Source organism: Plectropomus leopardus, chromosome 19 (genome assembly GCF_026936395.1).
Source record: "Plectropomus leopardus strain MGB_pleo_1.0 chromosome 19, ASM2693639v1, whole genome shotgun sequence".
NCBI classification, from domain to species: domain Eukaryota; kingdom Metazoa; phylum Chordata; class Actinopteri; order Perciformes; family Serranidae; genus Plectropomus; species Plectropomus leopardus.
In genome coordinates, this window is record NC_142194.1 from 18,326,545 (window position 1) to 18,346,321 (window position 19,777).

At 40.9% G+C, this 19,777-nt stretch overlaps 2 protein-coding genes across 4 annotated transcripts in view; one reads left to right on the plus strand and one right to left on the minus strand.

Annotated features, from left to right (window-relative positions):
• Position 1: 1 nt before the first annotated feature.
• rhbdl1 (rhomboid, veinlet-like 1 (Drosophila)) overlaps positions 2-19,777 on the plus strand; it is an 80,368-nt gene continuing 60,592 nt past the window's right edge. Inside the window, exons 1-3 of one of the 3 annotated variants that reach the window (XM_088069901.1) lie at positions 2-775; positions 870-974; positions 13,034-13,168. Coding sequence is in view for 2 of the 3 variants with exons in the window: in XM_042508643.2 (XP_042364577.1) it covers positions 18,786-18,824 (39 nt within the window). In the remaining variant the exon portion in view is untranslated. Of the gene's footprint in view, positions 776-869; positions 975-13,033; positions 13,169-18,301; positions 18,825-18,855; positions 19,037-19,777 lie in introns of those variants that run through there. The other 2 variants (XM_042508643.2, XM_088069900.1) reach the window with 2 other exon arrangements.
• Positions 1,735-3,077, minus strand: h1-0 (H1.0 linker histone). Its single transcript, XM_042507463.2, has one exon. It carries the CDS (start codon positions 2,841-2,843, stop codon positions 2,256-2,258), a length of 588 nt encoding a protein of 195 aa, XP_042363397.1. The 5' UTR covers positions 2,844-3,077; the 3' UTR covers positions 1,735-2,255.

Below are 19,777 nucleotides of genomic sequence, written 5' to 3' on the forward strand. Positions count from 1 at the left end.
ATGCCCGATAATGGATGTTTTGCCGACCTCCGATATGCCAATATATATAATGACTCATTTGACCTATGACCAATACCGATATTGATATATCCACTTTTTTTCCCCACCTAATGTCAGTGATCATCAAGTCACTTCTGTAGTGGAATTAACATCATATGCATTATCTTATCATGATAGCCCACTGGCAGTTGGAGACATTAAATACAATGCTTTTTGCTGTACTTGTGCAAAACAAGAAAAATACTTCAGCATAGGGTTAATGTTTTGTACATTTTCACTTTGTTAATAAAAATATCGGTTTGTGATATCAGCAGATATCACAAACCGATGATGGCAGATTCTGATATTTCATTTTAAAGCCAAAATTGGTCAAAACCAATGACAAGCCCATATTATCGTGCATCCCTAACACAAGTATCAGACTTCAGATATCTGACTACACACATTTTGTTTTAAAGTCTGTTACCCTGAATGTATGCCTTAAGGGAGGCTTTACTGTTAAAAAGATCGGTTTTGTTCTAAAGGCTGTATTATTTGAGGATCATTTATGTTTTAAATACCACATCATCGTAATCACACATTTGTTGCTATTAGTAATGGATTTCAAAGATTGTGTTTTGCTGTATTGTCACAATCCATGTTAATCAGAGTAATCATGTTCAGGATTACTCTGTGTTGGAGCAACATCAATTACGACCCAAAAATGCAAGAACAGCATGCCTTGGCAAGCCTGGATGCTTGGCTCTGATCACTCGCCCCGAAGCTGTCTCACCAGGTGAGTTTGATGATCTTACACCTGTTCTTCAAGGATGATAATGAGTAACATTGTAAAGAAGGTAATTTGTGTGTGTATTCTTGACTTTCATCAGTTTGACTCCAGTCTGTCTGCTGCTGGCGTCTCCCAGTCCCAACTGCAACGAAGAACAGCGGCCAGTTCCTACAAGACACCACAAGGTGGCAGTGTTGGATGTCAGGTGAGAGGCAGAGTAATGAGCAACGGGTGTGTCTGCAAAGCCACCTCCTCATTGCTCTGCAGCCACTATGAGAAAGGAGGATGTTGGGATTTTGAGTGTAGTTTCATGTTTCAATACAACCAGGAGAAAATCAGTAAATAGTGGCTGTAAGTTCAGCGGTATGATAACAAACATATTTAGAAGTAATTTTACCCACAATTAATTCTCTTGAGCTTGTTTATCACCACCTTATTCCCTTAAGGGACTTTATTTCTGTTCACTATTGTTTCCCAATAGAATTTCTGAAGTATACAGGCTCTAACAGTGTCCCACAAAGCCCTTGTCCTTTTCTATAATTGTTTTGGTGAAGCAGCTCTGATGTAATTCACATTGCACGATTCAAACCATTTACACAACTTAATATTTAACACTCACACAGTTTGACTTATGGCATTGTAACTCGCTGTCTTACGAAGTGTCACAATGTCCACGTTCACCCATGATTATCACCCTCCCCGTATCAATATCATCCCTTATTGGAGCTTGCATGGGTGCGCTTTGTCTACAGCAACTTGGCGCAATAGCAGTAATTTCATGCAGCGGGATAAGTTGGTTGTATAGGATGTATATGTAGTATATAGTATATATCAAAGTGTTGAAGACAATATCACTGTGCTTTTTGGTAGATCACATTAAGCCTTATAATCTTTTAATATGCACAGAACGACCTGTCCACTTTGCCACGCACGCGTAAAATGCGCGTAATAAGTTGACCAATACATTTTGTAGAAGATGACAAAGATTTATTGAATCCCAGTATAAACAGTCTTTAAAAGTAACTGAACACAGTCGTATGTTTGTATACCATGAGTCGTCTGAACATGAGGAAATATACACAATGGAGCTTGAATGACAACTAAAGAGCCTTTAGGAAAATCTTGCTGACGTCCACTGCCTATGGTCTGTACATTGTAAAGGCTCAACAATGCTCACCATTGTCACATGTATTTTCAGTATGACCCGTGCACTAACAATAACTAGTCATAAGTTCAGCTGTATATACATTTTTTTTTAACTTTTCAGAAAGACCCTAGTCTTACAAGGATCAAAACAGAAATTAACAGTATTATTAACGCCAAATAAAAATGCTCACAATTATGTCTACAGCATCTATAGGCTATAGTGCAATGGAGAAAACTACTGGTAAAAACAGTTTAAGTTTGCATGAGACCTTACAAAAATAATACATATACGAAAACATTTCCTTAAGTATTTACAGTGACTTTGTCTGAAATTGAGTCTTTACTTCTTCTTTCCTTTGGTTGCCTTTTTGGATGGCTTTGCCTTGGGCTTGGCTGCCCTCTTTGCTGGTTTCGCCTTGGCTTTTGGTGCTGCCTTGGCTTTCTTAGCTGGTGCCTTTTTGGTTTTCACAGGTGTCATCTTTTTCGTGACCCTTTTCACTTTTTTCGCAACTGCCTTCTTGGGTTTTTCCGGCGTCTTGGCCACCTTCTTGGGCTTAGCCGCCTTCTTGGGTTTGGATGGCTTCGCCGCCCTCTTCGCTTTGGCAGGTGCAGCTGCCTTGGCTGACTTTTTGGAGTCCTCTGGTTTGGTCAACCTGAAGGATCCAGACGCGCCGATGCCTTTGGTGTGGCGCAGAGTCCCGGCTGCCACCAGCCTCTTCAGGGCCATTTTAACCTGCACATCAACGTTGTCGCCCACCTTGTAGTTCTTCTTCACGTACTTCTGGATGGACTGCCGGGACGCTCCACTCCGGCTCGCGTCGTGAGCGATGGCCGCTGTTATCATGTCCGAGTACTTGGGATGAGAAGCAGGTTTCTTGGGCTTGGCTGCCTTTTTTGCTTTAGCTGGAGCTGCCGACGTCTCTGCCATGGTGACTTTTCTTTGGAGTTGGTCAACAAAAAAAGTCCAGAGGGTGCAATTTCACCCGGCTCAGCTGCTACACCGGAGCGTCAGAAACAGCGAAATATACGAACAGCCAGAAATTAAGCTTTCCTCCTGAAAGTCCGCAGCTAATATCACTGCTTTCACAGGGGATAAATGATAAATAATTGTCCACACAAAGTGACGCGTCAGTACATCGGCTCACTTAAAGTGTCTTATTCCACAGGCGCCTCAGTGAGCCTATGAAGCCTTTCTGCGGACGTGATTGAGAACACCAACTGCCAGCAGCTGATCTAACGTACTCCATGGAACTGGCGCCGTCCCGTTTGTGTTTCTTCATCCTCCAACTCCCGTCAAATATAAAAACCACGGCGGAGTACTGATCCACAAAACGTTATGGGCTGATAGCAGAGACATTGGGCTTCACGAGGACACACTTTTTTCTCTCCACTCGCGCCGGCGAACAACTTTTATTCCAGGAAAACCCGTTGGAAGTAATGCGGGCTGTGAACAATTTTGCACAATTCGCGTTAAATTGACCCAAACAGACGGCACCTGGGGAAAAATCATCCAATGCATATCGAAATTGTATCTATGCTCAAACGGATGCACGAGGTTCGGTCGGATTCAGTCTTCGTTTTTGCTTTTAATACATCGATACATTTTCCCAACTAACACAGTCCGGCCATTGACTTTGAGTGACGTGGTCGAGATTATTTGCTGTTAAACCTGCTATAAATTAAATGTCACAATATCTAAGTGGCAGGTGACACTTGGGATGATGATATGGGTTTATTTAGGTTGTCATAGGGTGGATGGATTCGCTGTGTTTGCTTGTTTTTGGACAGAATTGGTTATAACTGTCACTATGGCAGTCGCCACTCGAGCTCCATTGTCAGGAAAGTTGCCAACACCTCCAAAGATCAGGGACTGTGATACCGGATCATAAAATTGATCACCATATTTTCGACAGGGGTGTTAAGGGCTACTGTGTGGCCAGGTGTGAGTCCAGCTGCAAAGGGGGGCTGCAGCCGAAAGCAAAGTCCTTCAATATAGGACGCAGTGATGGCTTTCTTTTGTTCAGGAACTGGCGCATCAGAGCACAGTCAATAACAGGTTTGACATTTGGCTCTCCACATTTTTGTGAGGGTCTGTGGTGCAAGTCCTAAGCAATAAAAACACCCCAAATATCAAACTTTACTGTAATTCTTCTGAATTATTCCTTATTTTAATATCAGGTCTCTTGTCCCTCCCTGCAACGCCATTTTGATTCCTATATGAAAGTCACAGGCACAGGAGTAGTGCGTTTCCCCCCGACTTTTGTGGCATGGTTGTTAGAGTTATTGAACACTATTTTTGGATAATAACCAAATTCATGTCCTCGTTCACATCAGTGGCGCAAAACAGCACCAGGTTGCTTATTAGAGAGGGTTAAAGTACAGTGGGATAGCCTGCTGCCCATTTTGAAACAATACTGTTCAAATAATATAAATTATCTTCATATCTCACTTGTGTATATTATATATTTATGTATTTAATCGATAATAAACGGTGTTAATAATCAAAGTGAAGTTAAAATCTTATAGAGAAATATCTGCCCTTCTTCTCCACCTGTGTCCTTAAACTGAGTTGATGAGTGAGTGTTTTGTTTTTGGTGCGAGCGCGTGCGTTTTAAAGGGAGGGTGGGTGAGTAAGTGAGTAAGGAGGGAGTGAATGAGTGAAACGAGGAGGGAGGGAGTGAATGAGTGATTTTTTTTCTATGTGGCACAGAAGAGGGAGGGAGTAGATGAGAGGGTGAGTTGTAGCTACACAGCACAAGTGCACAAGAGGGAGGAGGAGTCAATAGATGACAGCGTGAAGGAATGAATTGGTGAATATAGCGGGCACGGAGAAGTGGAGTGAGTGAGGGAGTGAATACAGAATATTTAGAAAGCGCAAATGAATGAGTGAGGGAAGAAGGGAGATGCATAATTAGGCAATGCTGCGTGCTTACTGTATAAAAGGCTGTGTGTTCATATGAACATGCCTATTGTTTGCGACTCCTATTCGGGCCATGTGTTGCAGGAACAGCTTTCGGCTTGTTTAGGTCATTTTGGCGTGTAGACCATTGGTCCGTTGTTTTTGTCACCGATTGTCCCGTGTGATGTGTTATTGTCTATGGCCGCTCGTGCCCTGTTTTGGAAGCGTTGCTGAAAAGAAGCAGCCTAACACAGACTTCTCCCCGCGGTTAGACCACTCCCTTCATCCGCCAACAGAGGGACGTCCTCCAACACTGGCTGGACCTCCTCAGCGCACTATTGCAAACTAATTATCAGTGTAATGAGATGTCACTTAATGACCAGTGCATTTTATTAGGCTGCTTCCAGAGCCCCCCCCTGCTTCTTAGGCGACCAATAATTGGACATAATTAATAGTTTTCCACTGATTTGTGTTGAATTGTCCCTGCCGTTATTATTTTCCATCTTATTTATTTATTTAAAGATTGGTGTCTTTGTGGTGGTGACAATTCAAAAGATTAGTTGACTAGTCAATTAAATGATTTCTCACTCATTTTTTATCATTTATTTATTTATTTAGTATACACTTTGCAGGAAAATCCCCCCAGCTAAAAACCAACTTATATTGGTAGCTGATTTTAGTTGGTTGAAGATGGTCTTGGAAGGTCCCGATCCAGTTATTGCTGGCCTTTGATGGTTTGACATGCTGGTGTGACCAGCCTATCAAACTGCACACATTTATCTCTATGCATAACACATGACAGAAGACCTAACTCATTTATGCACTTTGTTTTTCATACTTCCCCCTCATGACACTGTTATTTCTGCATACTCAAGGACATTAATTTGGTTTCAATTTTAAAGGAACTTCAATTGAAGAACTAGCTAGAGTGACCATCACAAGCTGACATCACCAGCTAAACCATCAAAACATATACAAGAACATACCTGAAGCTGGTCAAATAAGCTGGTCAACCAGTTTAACCATCTTAAAAAGGTCAAGATGTTTTATTCAGCATGGAGGCGACTAGTAATTGGACATAATTAACAATTTTCCATGGATTTGTGTTGAATTGTCCCTGCCATAATCATACCCCATTATATTTTTATTTTGTATTTGAAGATTGGTGTCTTTGTGGTGTTGGCAGAGCCCAAGAGATTTGTTGATTAATCAATTAAATGATTCTTCCCTCTTTTTTTATTTTTAATGTTTTTGGTGTATATATAGGCTACAGTTATCCACAGTTGCTGCCAACACGCCAAGATATGGCTTCCCAGTTGTATATTTAGTCAAGCCTGTGTCTGAGTTGCAAATATATTCAGCTTACATAATGCTCAACACAGTGCTGGTTTATTCGTCACAAGTTGGAGAGAGCCGAGTGGGAGGTAATATTACACATGTATTTAGAGAGGATGGCCACACCGTTCTGTCAGGGTGTTTTAGTGTTGCACATCTAAATTTATCTGATGCCAGTTTGTAATTTTAGCTGCCTCAAACCCTCTCAAGTCTCGTCCTGCCTCTGGCCCCCAAAGCATTCTGGGTAACATCACCCACCATTTTCACTACCCAAGGCCTCAGTGTGCTCCGTATCAGGGCTGCAGATCAGTTTTCTGAAAAGGTCCGAAACTATCCAATGCATTATCGCATAGTGCTCCGTTAAAAGCATTCTTTCTGAGTTGCTTTGATTTGAGGACTGTCTGGTTGTTTACTCTGGCTTTGAAAGTCAGATAAAGTTAAATTAAATCAGATCTTTTTTTATTTACTCAGGTGGCAAGAAGAGAGGGTCTGGAGACAGGTTTTAGATTAGAGTATTTCTTCTCTTTCTGCTTTAAGTCTTCAGGGTTTCTTTATACTTTTATCATCACATCTAACAAACTATACAGATTCTTTACACAACTTTCTCAAGCAATCTAACGCTGCATATTTCACATATACCCATTTTCTAAACTAGAGAATATCCTGTGCCCTAAAATCCCAAGATGAGACAAGAGCATCTTGAAACAACACAAAAGCACTAGCTAAAAGCCTTCAACATGCATATAAATATGTAGGATAAATGCACTAGGTACCAATCCTGAAGGGTGTTTACTCATCAAATTTGAAAAGAATACTGTACTTTTTTATAGTATAGAGTTTATAAGTCTTTGAAGAACTGAGTATGTATTCAAAGCCAGTGCCACTCAATTGTTTATTATATGCTATGATAAGTAATGTATTCATTTTTCGGCTCAAATGTTTTTTGTAAGCAGTATTGTTATTTAAAGGGAGTAGATTCGTCTCTATCATTTGGTGTATTACTAATTCTCTTGCGTGCTGCAAACTTTGCCGGCGGCTGTACTGTTTATGATACAGTTTTTAATGACTTCAAATAATTACAACAAAACACACTTTTCTTGTGATACAATATCACAGTTTGAGAGAGGAGGAAATAGACGGCGCTGCAATTTTTCTACCCATTTCCAGGTGGTATTATTTTTGGCCCCCCTCAGTAGTGTAAAGACAACCGGATCACTTTCTGTTTTCCCCAGTGCCTAGCAACTACCACAGTTTCCACAGTTACTTTGGTTGTTCCGCCATTTTCCATTTCCGCAACTCTAGATAGTAACTGCAAATTGAGCATTCTTTCCCCAGCGACACTGTACCCAGTTGCAGACAGAATTGACTAGTGAAAGTGTGTCTTATAGGGAACAAATCCAATGGTGTCATATTCTATAGCCATTACATTGTGCAATCAACATTTCCTTGACAATAAGTTTATGTGAAATGTGAAATGTTTGTTTCCACTTTAACTACAGAAGACGTGGGTCCTCAATCTCAATTTTAAACCTACATGCTATAATGTGTGGAGCGAAAAAACCTTACTGATTTATTATAAAGTAACCTAATATCAAAGAACGTTGTTTAAAAACATCAGATGAAGTCAACTCCGGCTGTTGATCACAGTAACAGTATCAGAAACTAGATTTTTTTCCTCATTTTTCTTCTCCGATACCAAATGTGTTTTTTTATCAACATATCCTGAGTGCTGGGCACGTGACAGGGTGTAACAGTGGACTAAAGCAGTGTGCTTTGAGTAAAACTAAAAAAGCTAGAAAAATACAGAAAAATGTGTACAGGTATAATTTATAGTAGTTTATCAATTTAAGAAATCAACCAAAAATATAGGTAAAGTTTTTTTTTTCTTCTTTGATCGGTTGCATCTTCCCTACTTGTATTTACAATGAGTTTATTCCTGTGTACACTTCTGCAGCGCCAGTTGTGCCAGCGTTGACATCGTTTAGCTCAGCTGCCCATTTCGCCGCCACAGATAACACCGTTTATGTCTCGGTAATTAGACTTGCTCTAAACTAACAGCATGCCATGTTGAGACAACTGAAAGTGAGAACAAGGCATTGACACACTTGCGGTTTTAATACACTCATCCTCCTGGGGCCAGCTGGGGTGTGAGTGTGCACTGTAGAGGTAGTGTTTGTGTGTGTTCGGGCTTCGACAGTTGTGACAACACTTGGATGCGTGAGCAGGTGCCAGTGGCCAAGTGCTGTGCTGACTGCTGCACAACCGAGCTAATAGAGGCCCGTCAGTTTGGCCCACACCAAGGCGCTCTTTGTGAATGTCTTACACCCCCACGCCCCACTCCAATTCCCCACCCCCACATCTCATTATGTAGAGCAGGTAACTATTTTCACGATGTCAGCTGTCAAACCACCTCTCACATGACAGGCTCGTCAGTGTACGCAGTCTTTCAGAGCACCTGTGAGCTGTCAGTCAAACCAGCAGAAATGATTCTAACAGCTATTGTATTGTGTCATTGTCTCTCATGCTACAAGATGACACAGCATTTTTTTGTCCAACAGTTGAAAAGGTGTTTTTTTTAGAGCAGAGGCGCTCCATTCAAAGATAATCAGTCAGTTTATTATGTTTATATTAATGATTAAACTAAAATGCAAAGCTGTAGAACTAAGTCTCTGAAGATTTCTTTCCAAGTTGTAGCGTAACTGTTACACGTGACATCTTGACTGCAAGATATCACATCTGATGTGAGACCGATATATATTGACCTTCAAGAATGCTACATTTAGCCCTAATCCTGACTTTAACCCTTGCCCCTTTAATACTTTTAGACTTAGACAGCGTGCATGAGTAACATAAGCTGCTGCAACATGCTGTCAACAAACCAGAGCCATCCATTATGTGTAAAATTCAGTATAATTACCGTAATTATTAAAAGATTAAACTATAAACTGTCTTTAGTTTTTTGAACACCGTGAGGATATTAGTTTTTGTGAACAGGCTTTTCTTTCTTTTACTTTGTGTTCTGTTATTATGTTAACTGGACACTAAAAATACCAAACAATGATTAAAATAGGTTTTATGGCTCTTTTTATATGTTTGTGAGGAAGCCCATCTGTCATTTTTTTTCCTCCTTTGGTATTGTGCGTAGCTGACTAAAGTGAGTAGCCAAAGGGCAAACATTCCTTGTTTAAGTTTTTGTACTATATATGTAGCTTGTATGCTAAAACCACAGTTATAGGCCTATTTCTTGTATATCTAGAAATTGATAGGTGTGGGGGAAAAAATTATTGCGATTTTTGCATGACAATATTGTGTAGCTACACAGTGACCAAATATTTTTTTTCATCATATCACAGATATATTCCAAATTATATTGCAAATACCAATATACTTTTGGTAGCCTACTAAAATGCTAAAATCAATTTCTTTGTCAGTACACTAGGCACATTTTGCTGCAATAAAAATGACTGAAGTGAGATAAAAGCACAGAAAGTTTGATCCTCAGATAAAACAAAAGTTGACAAAGTTTCCTTCTGGGATATAATTTGCTATTAAAAACAAATCACAATATATTGCAATATATGTTATCGTAATTCTCAGCAAACATTTGAAATTGCAACAATTTTGCATCATGACTTAAGCATTGCGATAATTTTGTATTGTGAGGCCTCTGGTGAGTCTCACCCTTTGTAATTGAAGCTAACAATAAGCTTTGTTCTCATCAGTGAACTGCTGTTTATGTGAGGTCACTCTCGTGAATCGGTTCAAGCTATTGACAGAACGAATGAGGTTATTAAATATTAAGTTGCTAATTTATATAAGATAATTCTTATGGAAACAGTAGGCGAAGCAGTCTGGTCTAATGCATACTCAGGATTTTTTCCGAATCAGTATTACATCCGGGTATTTCTGGCATAGTGTGGATTTCGCTTTTGTTCTCATACTGCATTTTGACCAAATCAGTACATACTGCTAGAATAGTAGGCAGTTTTGGACACAGCCATAGTGTCTCTTATGCTGCATAGGTTACCTGGACAAAAGATGTCACAGCAATAGCAAAGTATATATATATTAGAATTGATTTGATATGGACATCACAGTAGCATTAGAAATGTACATTTATACACAGGAAACAAATATCACAAACACATCCCCAAAGATACATCCACAAATAAACACATAAAACACATCCCCAAATCCATACACAGAAATACAGCCACACAATTTACAAAATACAGGTGTTTCTGCTGTGGTTTTAAGTGTGAGAACAATGTTGTTTCTCTTTTGGCCACGATTAAACACCTTTATTAAAAAACAATAACACTGGGTTGCATTTTCAATTCTGTTAGTAGACAGTGCCATAGTTTTGCTCCCTGAGCGGAGAAGACTAATTGTCTAACCAGGTTTTGCATGACAGTGTGACAGTTGCCGTTTGTTCTAGCTTGTGTGTTGACTCTGCTGGGTGCTGCTGTCTTGTGACAAATTCATTAAGCAGAGAGGGAGCATGACTATGTTAGCATTTAAAGATAAGCTTTAAGTTAGAATAGCTTAGGAAGCTTCCAAAGCTTAACATATTGTGTTGTTTTAAGATGTTACAATGTCACCTCATTGTGTTTTTTGTTTTGTTTTCTGGGCGTGTTTTTTGTCCATGATTTTTGTTGTCTGGTTATACAGTGATATGATGCGTTTTATTGTTGATTGTGAGGCTTGTGACCAGGTAGTGATACAATATAATAAGTGTGAGAATATCATGGCATGCATATAGAGCTGCGCTGAGATAATAGGAGGATTTTGATACGAATGGATATTAAAGAGCTTGAAGTGTGATTTTTTTTTGACAGGGACACACTTGAAAATCTTTCACCAACTCATTCAAGTATTATTAAGAAGCCCAGTCTTCGCTTTCCTTTATTGCACAACATTTGTCAAATTTATTAGAGCTCAGAATCCTCTGTCATACCAACAGAGGGCAGTAGCAGCTAAAATACAAGTGATGAATTTTGTTATTTGCTATCCATATAATCTTGAACTAAATGAAATTCACATTGCTTCACAACCTGAGAAAATATAATTGTGTCAAACTGTTGTTTTAGATAGTATTACAAGTGAAATGATACAGTAAATCTAGGTAGTAAAGACACTAAGCTCTGTTGTTGCCCTATGTTGTGTCCTAAATGCAGTCTTATTGAAAGTACAGGAGTGATAAGATTATTTCAGGTTAACTCATGTGGGACATTGTATCCTTGGATACACTGTGGTTTGTTTATGTGGATGTCAGCAAGCAGGGCTGCCCGCATTTTAGGATGTAACTGCAGGTTTAGACACCAGAGGTCTCTCCAAACTAATACCTTGCTGCTGTGACTCCCAAACCTGAGCTCAGTGCAACTACAAGTGGCACTGTAACACTAAAATGTCAGAAACAGCGACTGATGTCTTGGAAGAAGACCTGTCCCAGGGCGAGATGTTAATATTGCGAAGATGGGGCTGACAGCATGACTCTCCTATGAATTCAGATCATTGCAGTTTTACAAAAATGCTAATACTCCATTTATTCTTTTCACTTTCCCCTTTGCTTTCCCTTTCTGCTCTTAATTCACTTCATTTTCAACCTTCTCCTTTTTACTCTCTGCTTCCCCTTCCTCATTTCTTCCATTTTATGTTCCCAAGAGATCTTCTAAGTGGAGCAGTTTGGGCTAAAACTGTGTCATTCAGTGACCTGATTCATTTTCCTGCCGTTCTTCATCATGCGGGTGATTCCCTCTATTGCACAATCACTACTGCTCGGCATGCAGCAGCTCAAGTTAGAAGCGCCATTTATTTTAATTCACATGATTAGTTGAGGCTAACAGTTTTCCAGAAATTCCCCCAGAACAACTTGTCTTCTTAATTGATAAAAGATTAGGTCAGCGAGGAGAACAATAGAGCAACATTGTAAGCTGTGATCCTGCACAGTGACAACATGCTGAGAGTTAATTGTATTTTACAAACTAGCACCAGTCTTTGTGAGCGCAATCATCGCTTGAACTCACAACTTGTGGTTAGGTCTTCTGGTTGAAGTTTAATTCCCATCTCTGTCGAGCTTTCAGGCTGCAGCTCTTGTCCTTTAACTGTGCAAACTAACATTTATTCATATTCTGGGGTTTATTCAGGGTTTATTCATATTCCAGGTCATGGACAACCTGGAAAAGTCATGGCATTTCACAATCACATTTTCTAGACCTGGAGAAGTTATGGAGCTGGAAAAAAATTCACCACGAAAGTTTCCTTATTTCCCCCCACATTCCGTCTCTCCCTCAATGTATGCCCATGAGGCTTAAGGGCATGCAACTTTAAATGGCTGTATTTTTTATTTATTTTACAGCCGATTTATAAATAAAACATGGCTTCCAAACCAGCAGTCTTGTAGGTTTGGAAATCTTGGCAATTTCCTTTTTTTTTGTACCTTAAAATAATTTTTTAAGGAAGGCTAGAATAAAAAAAAAAAATCAGGGTTGTTTTTTTGTTTGTTTGTTTGTTTAACATTTTAATATACTTTGCAATTTTGGCAAAAAAATGTTGTTTTTTAATTTTATGTATTTTCTTTTTTAAAGTGTTTAGATTGCATGTTTAAAAAAACCTCCAAATTACACTGCTTATCATAGCCAGAAACTGTAAAAACAAATTATTGTTGGATTATGAAATCACCAAAGGTCCTTGAACACATCATATGGTACACTGAAACTATGTCTGAATAGAGTTGGAATCTTATATGTTTGAAAAATGCAGGGCAAGAGGGGCAATGGAAAAACATATTTTGGGTTTCTGAAAAGTTGTGGAAAAGTTTTGAAATTTGGTCCATGAAAATATGCAGGAGCCTTGATTTTCTCTCTGTGCTTAATGTTTTTCAGGGTGGTCAAAACATGAGTATTTCCAGGCATACACTGGACATTTCTCCACCTCACTTGGATGTCCACTCAGAAACATTTAAAGAAACCTGTGTGGCTGATCTATCTCAACAACCAGTTTAATGAAGCCGTCAAGAGGTAATTTCTATTTTTTGTTTGTTTTTTATAGCACAGTTCATATTTTTCCGGCCACAGCAGGGAGAATTCAGCAAGGCAGGCAGTGAGTTGTTGTTTGTTGAATTTAAGCTTCAGAAACGCATGTTTTCTTGGAGCAAACATGACAAACCATACCATACAGTTTCACAAATCCCTTCCATCCAATCCATCCATGAGAACATTTTAAAACATCCTACACCTATCCAGTCTGTCTCAGCTGCTGTGCACTTTTTATAAATCTTGCCAAACCAAAATCTCATCATTAAGGACAAGTCAACATTTCACTTTTAGGCAAAAAAATAAATGTTCATTCAACTAGCAGACTCCTTAGGTTATTATACAAGGGGCAAAGAAACACAAAAGGAAATTCATCTTCAACAACACCGATATCGGGGAAAAAAACCCCCACTCAAACACCTTTTTTCAGCTCTTTAGGGGTGCCTTTATGTTTGCCTTCCTTGTTCTCATGGGTAAGGTATCAGATCTTATTGTAATTGAACCCACAAGGACCTCTGCATTCTGTATAGTATAAAAGTATGTTTGTGGTGCAAACATGTGACAGCTACTCATATAACTCCCAGATGTTGTGCTATTTCAGCTCGTTGTACTCTCTTGTGATGAATGTTGAAATTGACATTGCAATAACAAAATTGAATACACCACGGAGCCTTATTTTGTTGACATCTACAAGTCTAGACTGAGCAACGGGGCTGAATTTAAATTGGACTAAGCCAAGATTTTAAGAAAGTTTTGGTGCAGCAGAAATGTATGATAAACCGTGATTGAGTCCTGGGTTTAAATTAGTTTTGCAACACATCTTCCAAGTTGGAGGAGCTTATTGTGCATTTAGACAAATCCCTTCAGTTTGCATACACATATAGAATGTTGTGTTCATAAGGCGACTGCTGTATAAATGAGTGTACATGCACTCCTCATTCTAAAACCCTGGCAATGCCTGCATATAATGAAGACACACTGATTTCAGACCTTTAAGGCATGCATTTATAGCTCCTTACCATCCGTTTCACTGACAGAAACACAACTATCCACACACAGACACCAATAAATAAACACCTGCCTTATGGACCTCGAGGTCATTAAGCTGGTGAGGAAGAGTGCAGACTGGCGGTCTAATTAATGCCCCTCTCTGCCTCCCTGAAAGACCTTGTTATTCTCTCCCTGCTCTCTCACAGAGGCTAGACCAGAGTGTTTTGTCTGCTACTCTCAGGCCTTGTTAAAGAGGAGCAGGCTGCCTGGGTTCATCCTGCCGTCTGCATCCATCCACCAGGGGTGAATAGAACATGAAGGGTTTAGTCAGGCTCAAGGGAGACCATTCAGTTGGGGATGCTTCGGGCAGCAGAGACGGTATTTCACTGGAGGCTTATCTCGCTCTGTCAGTCATCTGGATAATGTCACTTGGTGGCAGTTTAATGGAAACAATGATACTGGATACTGGCGTGACCCGTGGTGTGGCTCTGAGCCCACTTGGCATCTTGTTGACATATTTGGGAATGTTGTGTACCTGCGTCTGCAGTGCCATTTTTGCTCCATCGAGGTGCATTTTCTTTTGCTAGGGTGTGATTGAGTAGTGCTGAATTTATATTGGCTTTTTTGTAACAGAGCCAAGACCAGAGCCTCGTGTTGTGCTGATGTTATTCATACAGCACATATACTTCCATGATGAATTTTATTCTTGTTTTTATAACATTTGGTAGAGCCTCTGTGTTTTTTCTTAAAGGAATATGTAAGAATTAATGTAATGTTAAATTCCTGACTTTTTTCTCATATGCCACAATGATGAAAGAAGAATCCAAAAACAGAGAAAATTCTTGATGAATTGTAATAAAAGGGGGCTGCCTTTAATAGCAGCAAGTCTATAATAAAAGTAGTTTGCAAACCCTCACACAACTCATGCAGTATAATCCAAAGCCTCTTTTATACTGCCTGTTCAATGCGTTCAATGCTGGTATGTCAGACTGGTATTGTGCCTCACCTTAGAGTGACCCAGGGATAACATTTTTCTGTAGACCGACCAGGAAGTTAGCTTCACCCTGGTTCCCTTGTCAAAAAAACGATAGGATTCTTCCATTGGATTTTTCGATTATTGCAGAAAATCAGGATATTTGAAGCCTAAATATAATCACAAGCAGTAAAAAGCTAATATTTGGCTATAAAGAACTACACTTGTGTGTAGTGTTGCCATCACTTCACTTCTTGTTCGTTGCGGCTTGATGTGATGATGTTCTGTAGTTTCGTTTAGCCACTTGTTAGCAACAGCCTTTTTTAAGACACATAAAAGCTTCAAAGTCTGCAAGTGGGGTATTTACTGATGTATTTTGTGTTGTAGAACAAAACATGAAAGCCTCTAAAACTGAACCACCGACCTCATTTAAGGCTTCTTACCAAAAACCCATTCAAAAAGCTTATTGACTTTGAGGTGAGGGAACTGGAGGAGATAAAAATGCTGATTCATTTTCCGGGTTTTAGGAGTCATCATCTCTATTCTGTATAAAAGGTATTATCGTGGAATGGGGGGACAGAGTTGTCTCGCTTTTGAACCGGTAGCAGAGGTAGTTACAGCGCTGAATTGGCATCTGTGTTAAGGAACAGCTGGTAAGAAGGTGATATTTTGACATTTTGTTATGTGTGCGACCCATCCCTGGGGAAGTTTTAAAAAGGAGCTTGATTTTTGGGGGAATTTTGGGAGCTCCTTACCCTTTGAGCAGAGGAAGAAATCAAGTGCCATACAACAGGGATAGTAAATAATTGTTATGCCATTGTTATTGCTCAGAAAGAACGCATGTTATATGTCACACTAGAGGCCAGTGCTGTTGTGTCAAACGTCACCCTGTCATGCCTCTTTTGCTTCTGGAATGCCAGCATGCTTTCTAAAATCACTCACTGGAGTGTCATCATGCTGCCGTTGTGTGGTCGTGTGAGAAAAATCAAAGCTGGCATAAAGAAGCGCCTTTGTTGTGGCCCTCTTGCAGGATCTCTGTGTAAAAAGGGCTCAAGTCTCCCAAACCTATGCATTTTTGCTAAATGCATGTGTTTGGGAAGTACGGTGAATGCAGGTAAATTCAGAAGGGCTTAAATAGTACTGTTTTACAAAAATGCATGTTTTGGGTAGTGCTGAGCATAAGAGTGGAAAAATCAGACAGGTGTAAACAGGTTTTTTTTATGATGTTTTGCTGTTGTTAAATGTATGCTGCTTTTACTTGAGTTCATCAAAAAATTTCTCAATTTTTAGATTTTTCGATCACTGTGGAGGCATGTGATGAAGACAAATGTTTCTACACGCAGGGTGAGTGATTGATATAAAAATGATCATTTTGTGAGTGTGAAGTGTTCCTTTAAGAGAACTTTCTGTTTTATTTTCTTGCTGCACTCGATTTTATTTTAGTTCATCGTACTTGTCTGTCATTGTTTGATGGGAGTTCTTTGAGGTTACCAAGGCAACAGTTAAATCCAGTTTCATTTTGGCTGCTCTTTCAATCTGTCTCACTTATGGCAGTTTGCAAATCCTCCAGCAGTGACCTTATAATTAGATTTGTCATATTCATGCTTACAACTACAGTGTATTGGAGACAAATTCATTTTGAACATAGAAGTTGAACAAAGAACCCCATGGAGTGACTTCAATGCTTCCACCTCATAGAGGAGGGAATCCTGACGTTGCCATAGACTTGGACACTCATTATTAAGGTTTTGTTTAAACAAAAGTGTGTCAGATGGGCATAGTGGAAGGTGACAAAGGGAAAGTCTGGGAGCTCTGCCATGTTCACTGTGGCCTTGGCACAACCCATTAGGACAAATACAGCAGTTACTCGTTGCTTCATATAGTCAGCAGCCTCAGTGAGAGCCAATAAAGCACAAGACACATTGCTGTAATGAGTGGGTCCAGATATTTTAAAAATGTTTCTCACATTAAGAAGGATTTATAAGCCTTGCTGCCTGTAAGAAAATGAACGTTCAAGCATCTGCTGCAATCGTGGTACTTAAACAGGCAGAGGCAGTGTTTGTCACCAAGCCAGAGGCTGAGCTACACTGTCGGTGGTAAATCTCACAGGAAACAGTGCAGAGGGCGAGAAACACCCCCTGCCTCAACCACAATGCGAGCCGAAGTCGCCACCGGGTCACAACGCGGACGGCTCTTTCAGCTACAAACAGCTCCAGGGCATTTAGGGCCATTTCACTTTTTTTTTTTTTATATAAGTTAAGATTTATGTCCCCGCGCTGCTTCCTCCCCCTCATCGCCATTGTCCTGAGGAGGAGGGGTCACTGCGGATCTGTGCAGAAAGAAAACACTTTTTTAAAGGGGATTTCAATGAAATCAAGCACAGCCAGAGCCTGCCGCCCACATGAGCAGTAACAAGTTCCTTTTCATCATTATGTACGTTCTGACCTTAATGCTCTGCTCCCTGCATGCCAGGCTCTCTATTATGCATCAGATTAACATAAAAAGAGCCTTTGTTTTGGAATTACTTCTAATATAGTATTGTATTGAGTATTGTGGTTTTGTGTTATTGCCATGGTGGTGTTCATTTGAGCTCGTTGGAGGATCAGTGAGCCATCCACATAGTCTAATTTAATTTTATGTCAGTGCATGTGTGTTGGGGGTGGGAGTTTATTTGATTGTGCAGCAGTGCATACAATGTGCTAATGTGCCAGTGCTTCTAATTAGCACAGAGATGTAAAGGGTTGCAGAGCAGTGTATAGTTATTCTTTGGGGGCCATCAGTGTTCTTGACATCATCAGTTTTATATTGTTTCCCACGCCGTTCATCGTCTTTGTCTTCCGCAGCCCAAAAATGAACACAATCATCACATGGTTAGGATTTCACCATATGCGCTTGTATTAGTAGCTTGTTTACAGTGTGTGGGTTTGTGTGTGCATGCCTGTCAGTAACAGACCAGACATGTGTGTGGGGGGTGTCTGTGCCAGCACCAAGCGCAGAGCCGCAGTGGAGCCCATCCCCTGCTCCCTCCCTGAGACGCCTTACTTGTAGTGAGGAGAGGAGCCGCAGCCCACAGCCACTCCTCCCGTGTCTCTTATTGGAAGAGCGAGGCCGCCTCCCTCCCCTGCCTCATTGGTATGCAGGCAGCGCAGTGTGTGTATGAGGAGAGGGAAGAGAGAGAGCGAGGTAGCAGTCAGTGCAATGGGATAGAGGAGAGCGAGGAGGAGGAGGAGGAGAGTGAATGAGAGCTGCTGGATCTGCCTTGCCTGCGTGCCTGCCTGCCTGTCGTCTGCTGAAGCTGGGTTTACCGCCGCGCCACGCTGCACTGGCACAGAGCAGAGTCACGGCCCATTTGCACCACCGTCCGCACACTCAGCACCAACAGGGAGCCACACAGCACTGGTTCTTACCCCACCAGCAAGGAAAACCAGGGACAGAGCTCAGCAGGCTTTCTCCATCATCAAGGGGGGGACGCAGCAGCTACGAAAGGGGCCTGACGCTACAATTTAGGCACCAGCTGCTACCTCAACCAAATCCCCCTCCACCTTATCCCATCCTTACCAACACCACCACCACCACTCCTCTCTTGCTCCTCCCTATGCCCTTGTCCTCGGCGGCTCCTCTCACCTCCCTGGCCAGTATATGGATAGAAGCTCCCTGTTTCAGCTCATACAAGAGCAGGTAAGCGAGTGAGCAGGCAGCGGCAGAGGTTTCTATGGTTACGGGCTCCTGGCCACCTCGCCGTCTATCCAGGGATTGAGACGTGGAGGCTTGGGGTGAGAGCTGATGTTAGGATTGATAGCAGGGGCTGTTTGCACGGGCAAAAATGAGAGCGTGAGACAGACACGACGGACGCAATCATCATGGAGCCATGCGGGCCCAGAGAATGTGAGGTCAGATCATGAGCCACAGCGGGGGGCGGCATCATGTCATGGTTTATGGGAAAGGGGGATGGAGGAAGGTGTGTGTGTGTGTGCTGGTTATGCTGTATGAATGGATGTATATTGTGGGTTATTTGGAGCATTCTGTGCTTGAGGAATGATGTAAAAATCACAAAATAATGGTCGATTACAGCTGCTGCATTAGCGTTTGCAGCAATTATGCTGCCTGTGCATGGATTTGTGTGTCTGTACATGTGCATGCTTTATGCCTTTCCTTGTAATTGTGATTTCTTGTGGGGGGGTTTTCTGTGTTTACCACATTGCCAATGTTACCATCTCAGGGACACAAGAACCAACGATGGTAAGATCATTCAGCTTTTTCATCTCCAAGGGTCGAGCAGCAAGGCAGTTCCTGTGAAGTCCAGGTCATGGTTTTCTTTTAGAACAGAAGCTGTTATTGGGCTTTAAACTTTTTTTTCTTCTTTTTAACCCTGCTGTTGAAAACACAGTTTTAGTTGCTGTATTTAGTCAAGTGAAGAATGTTTCTCTTGACATCTGGTTTCATGGAACCCTCAAACCAAACTGCTGTTTTTACTGTTCAACTAGATCCATGTTTGAGTCGGTGTGGTCTACCATCTCCAAAATTAACAAGCCAATATGGATTTTAAGGCAGAAAGCAATGTCTATATTTGGCTAAGGGCTTTTTGAGGCCATATGTGATTTTGTGTGTGGGGGCATCTCCTGCTCTAGCTT

Excerpts from the sequence above, each read along its gene's own strand:
- h1-0 (XM_042507463.2), bottom strand. The coding sequence starts at position 2,843 with ATGGCAGAGACGTCGGCAGCTCCAGCTAAAGCAAAAAAGGCAGCCAAG.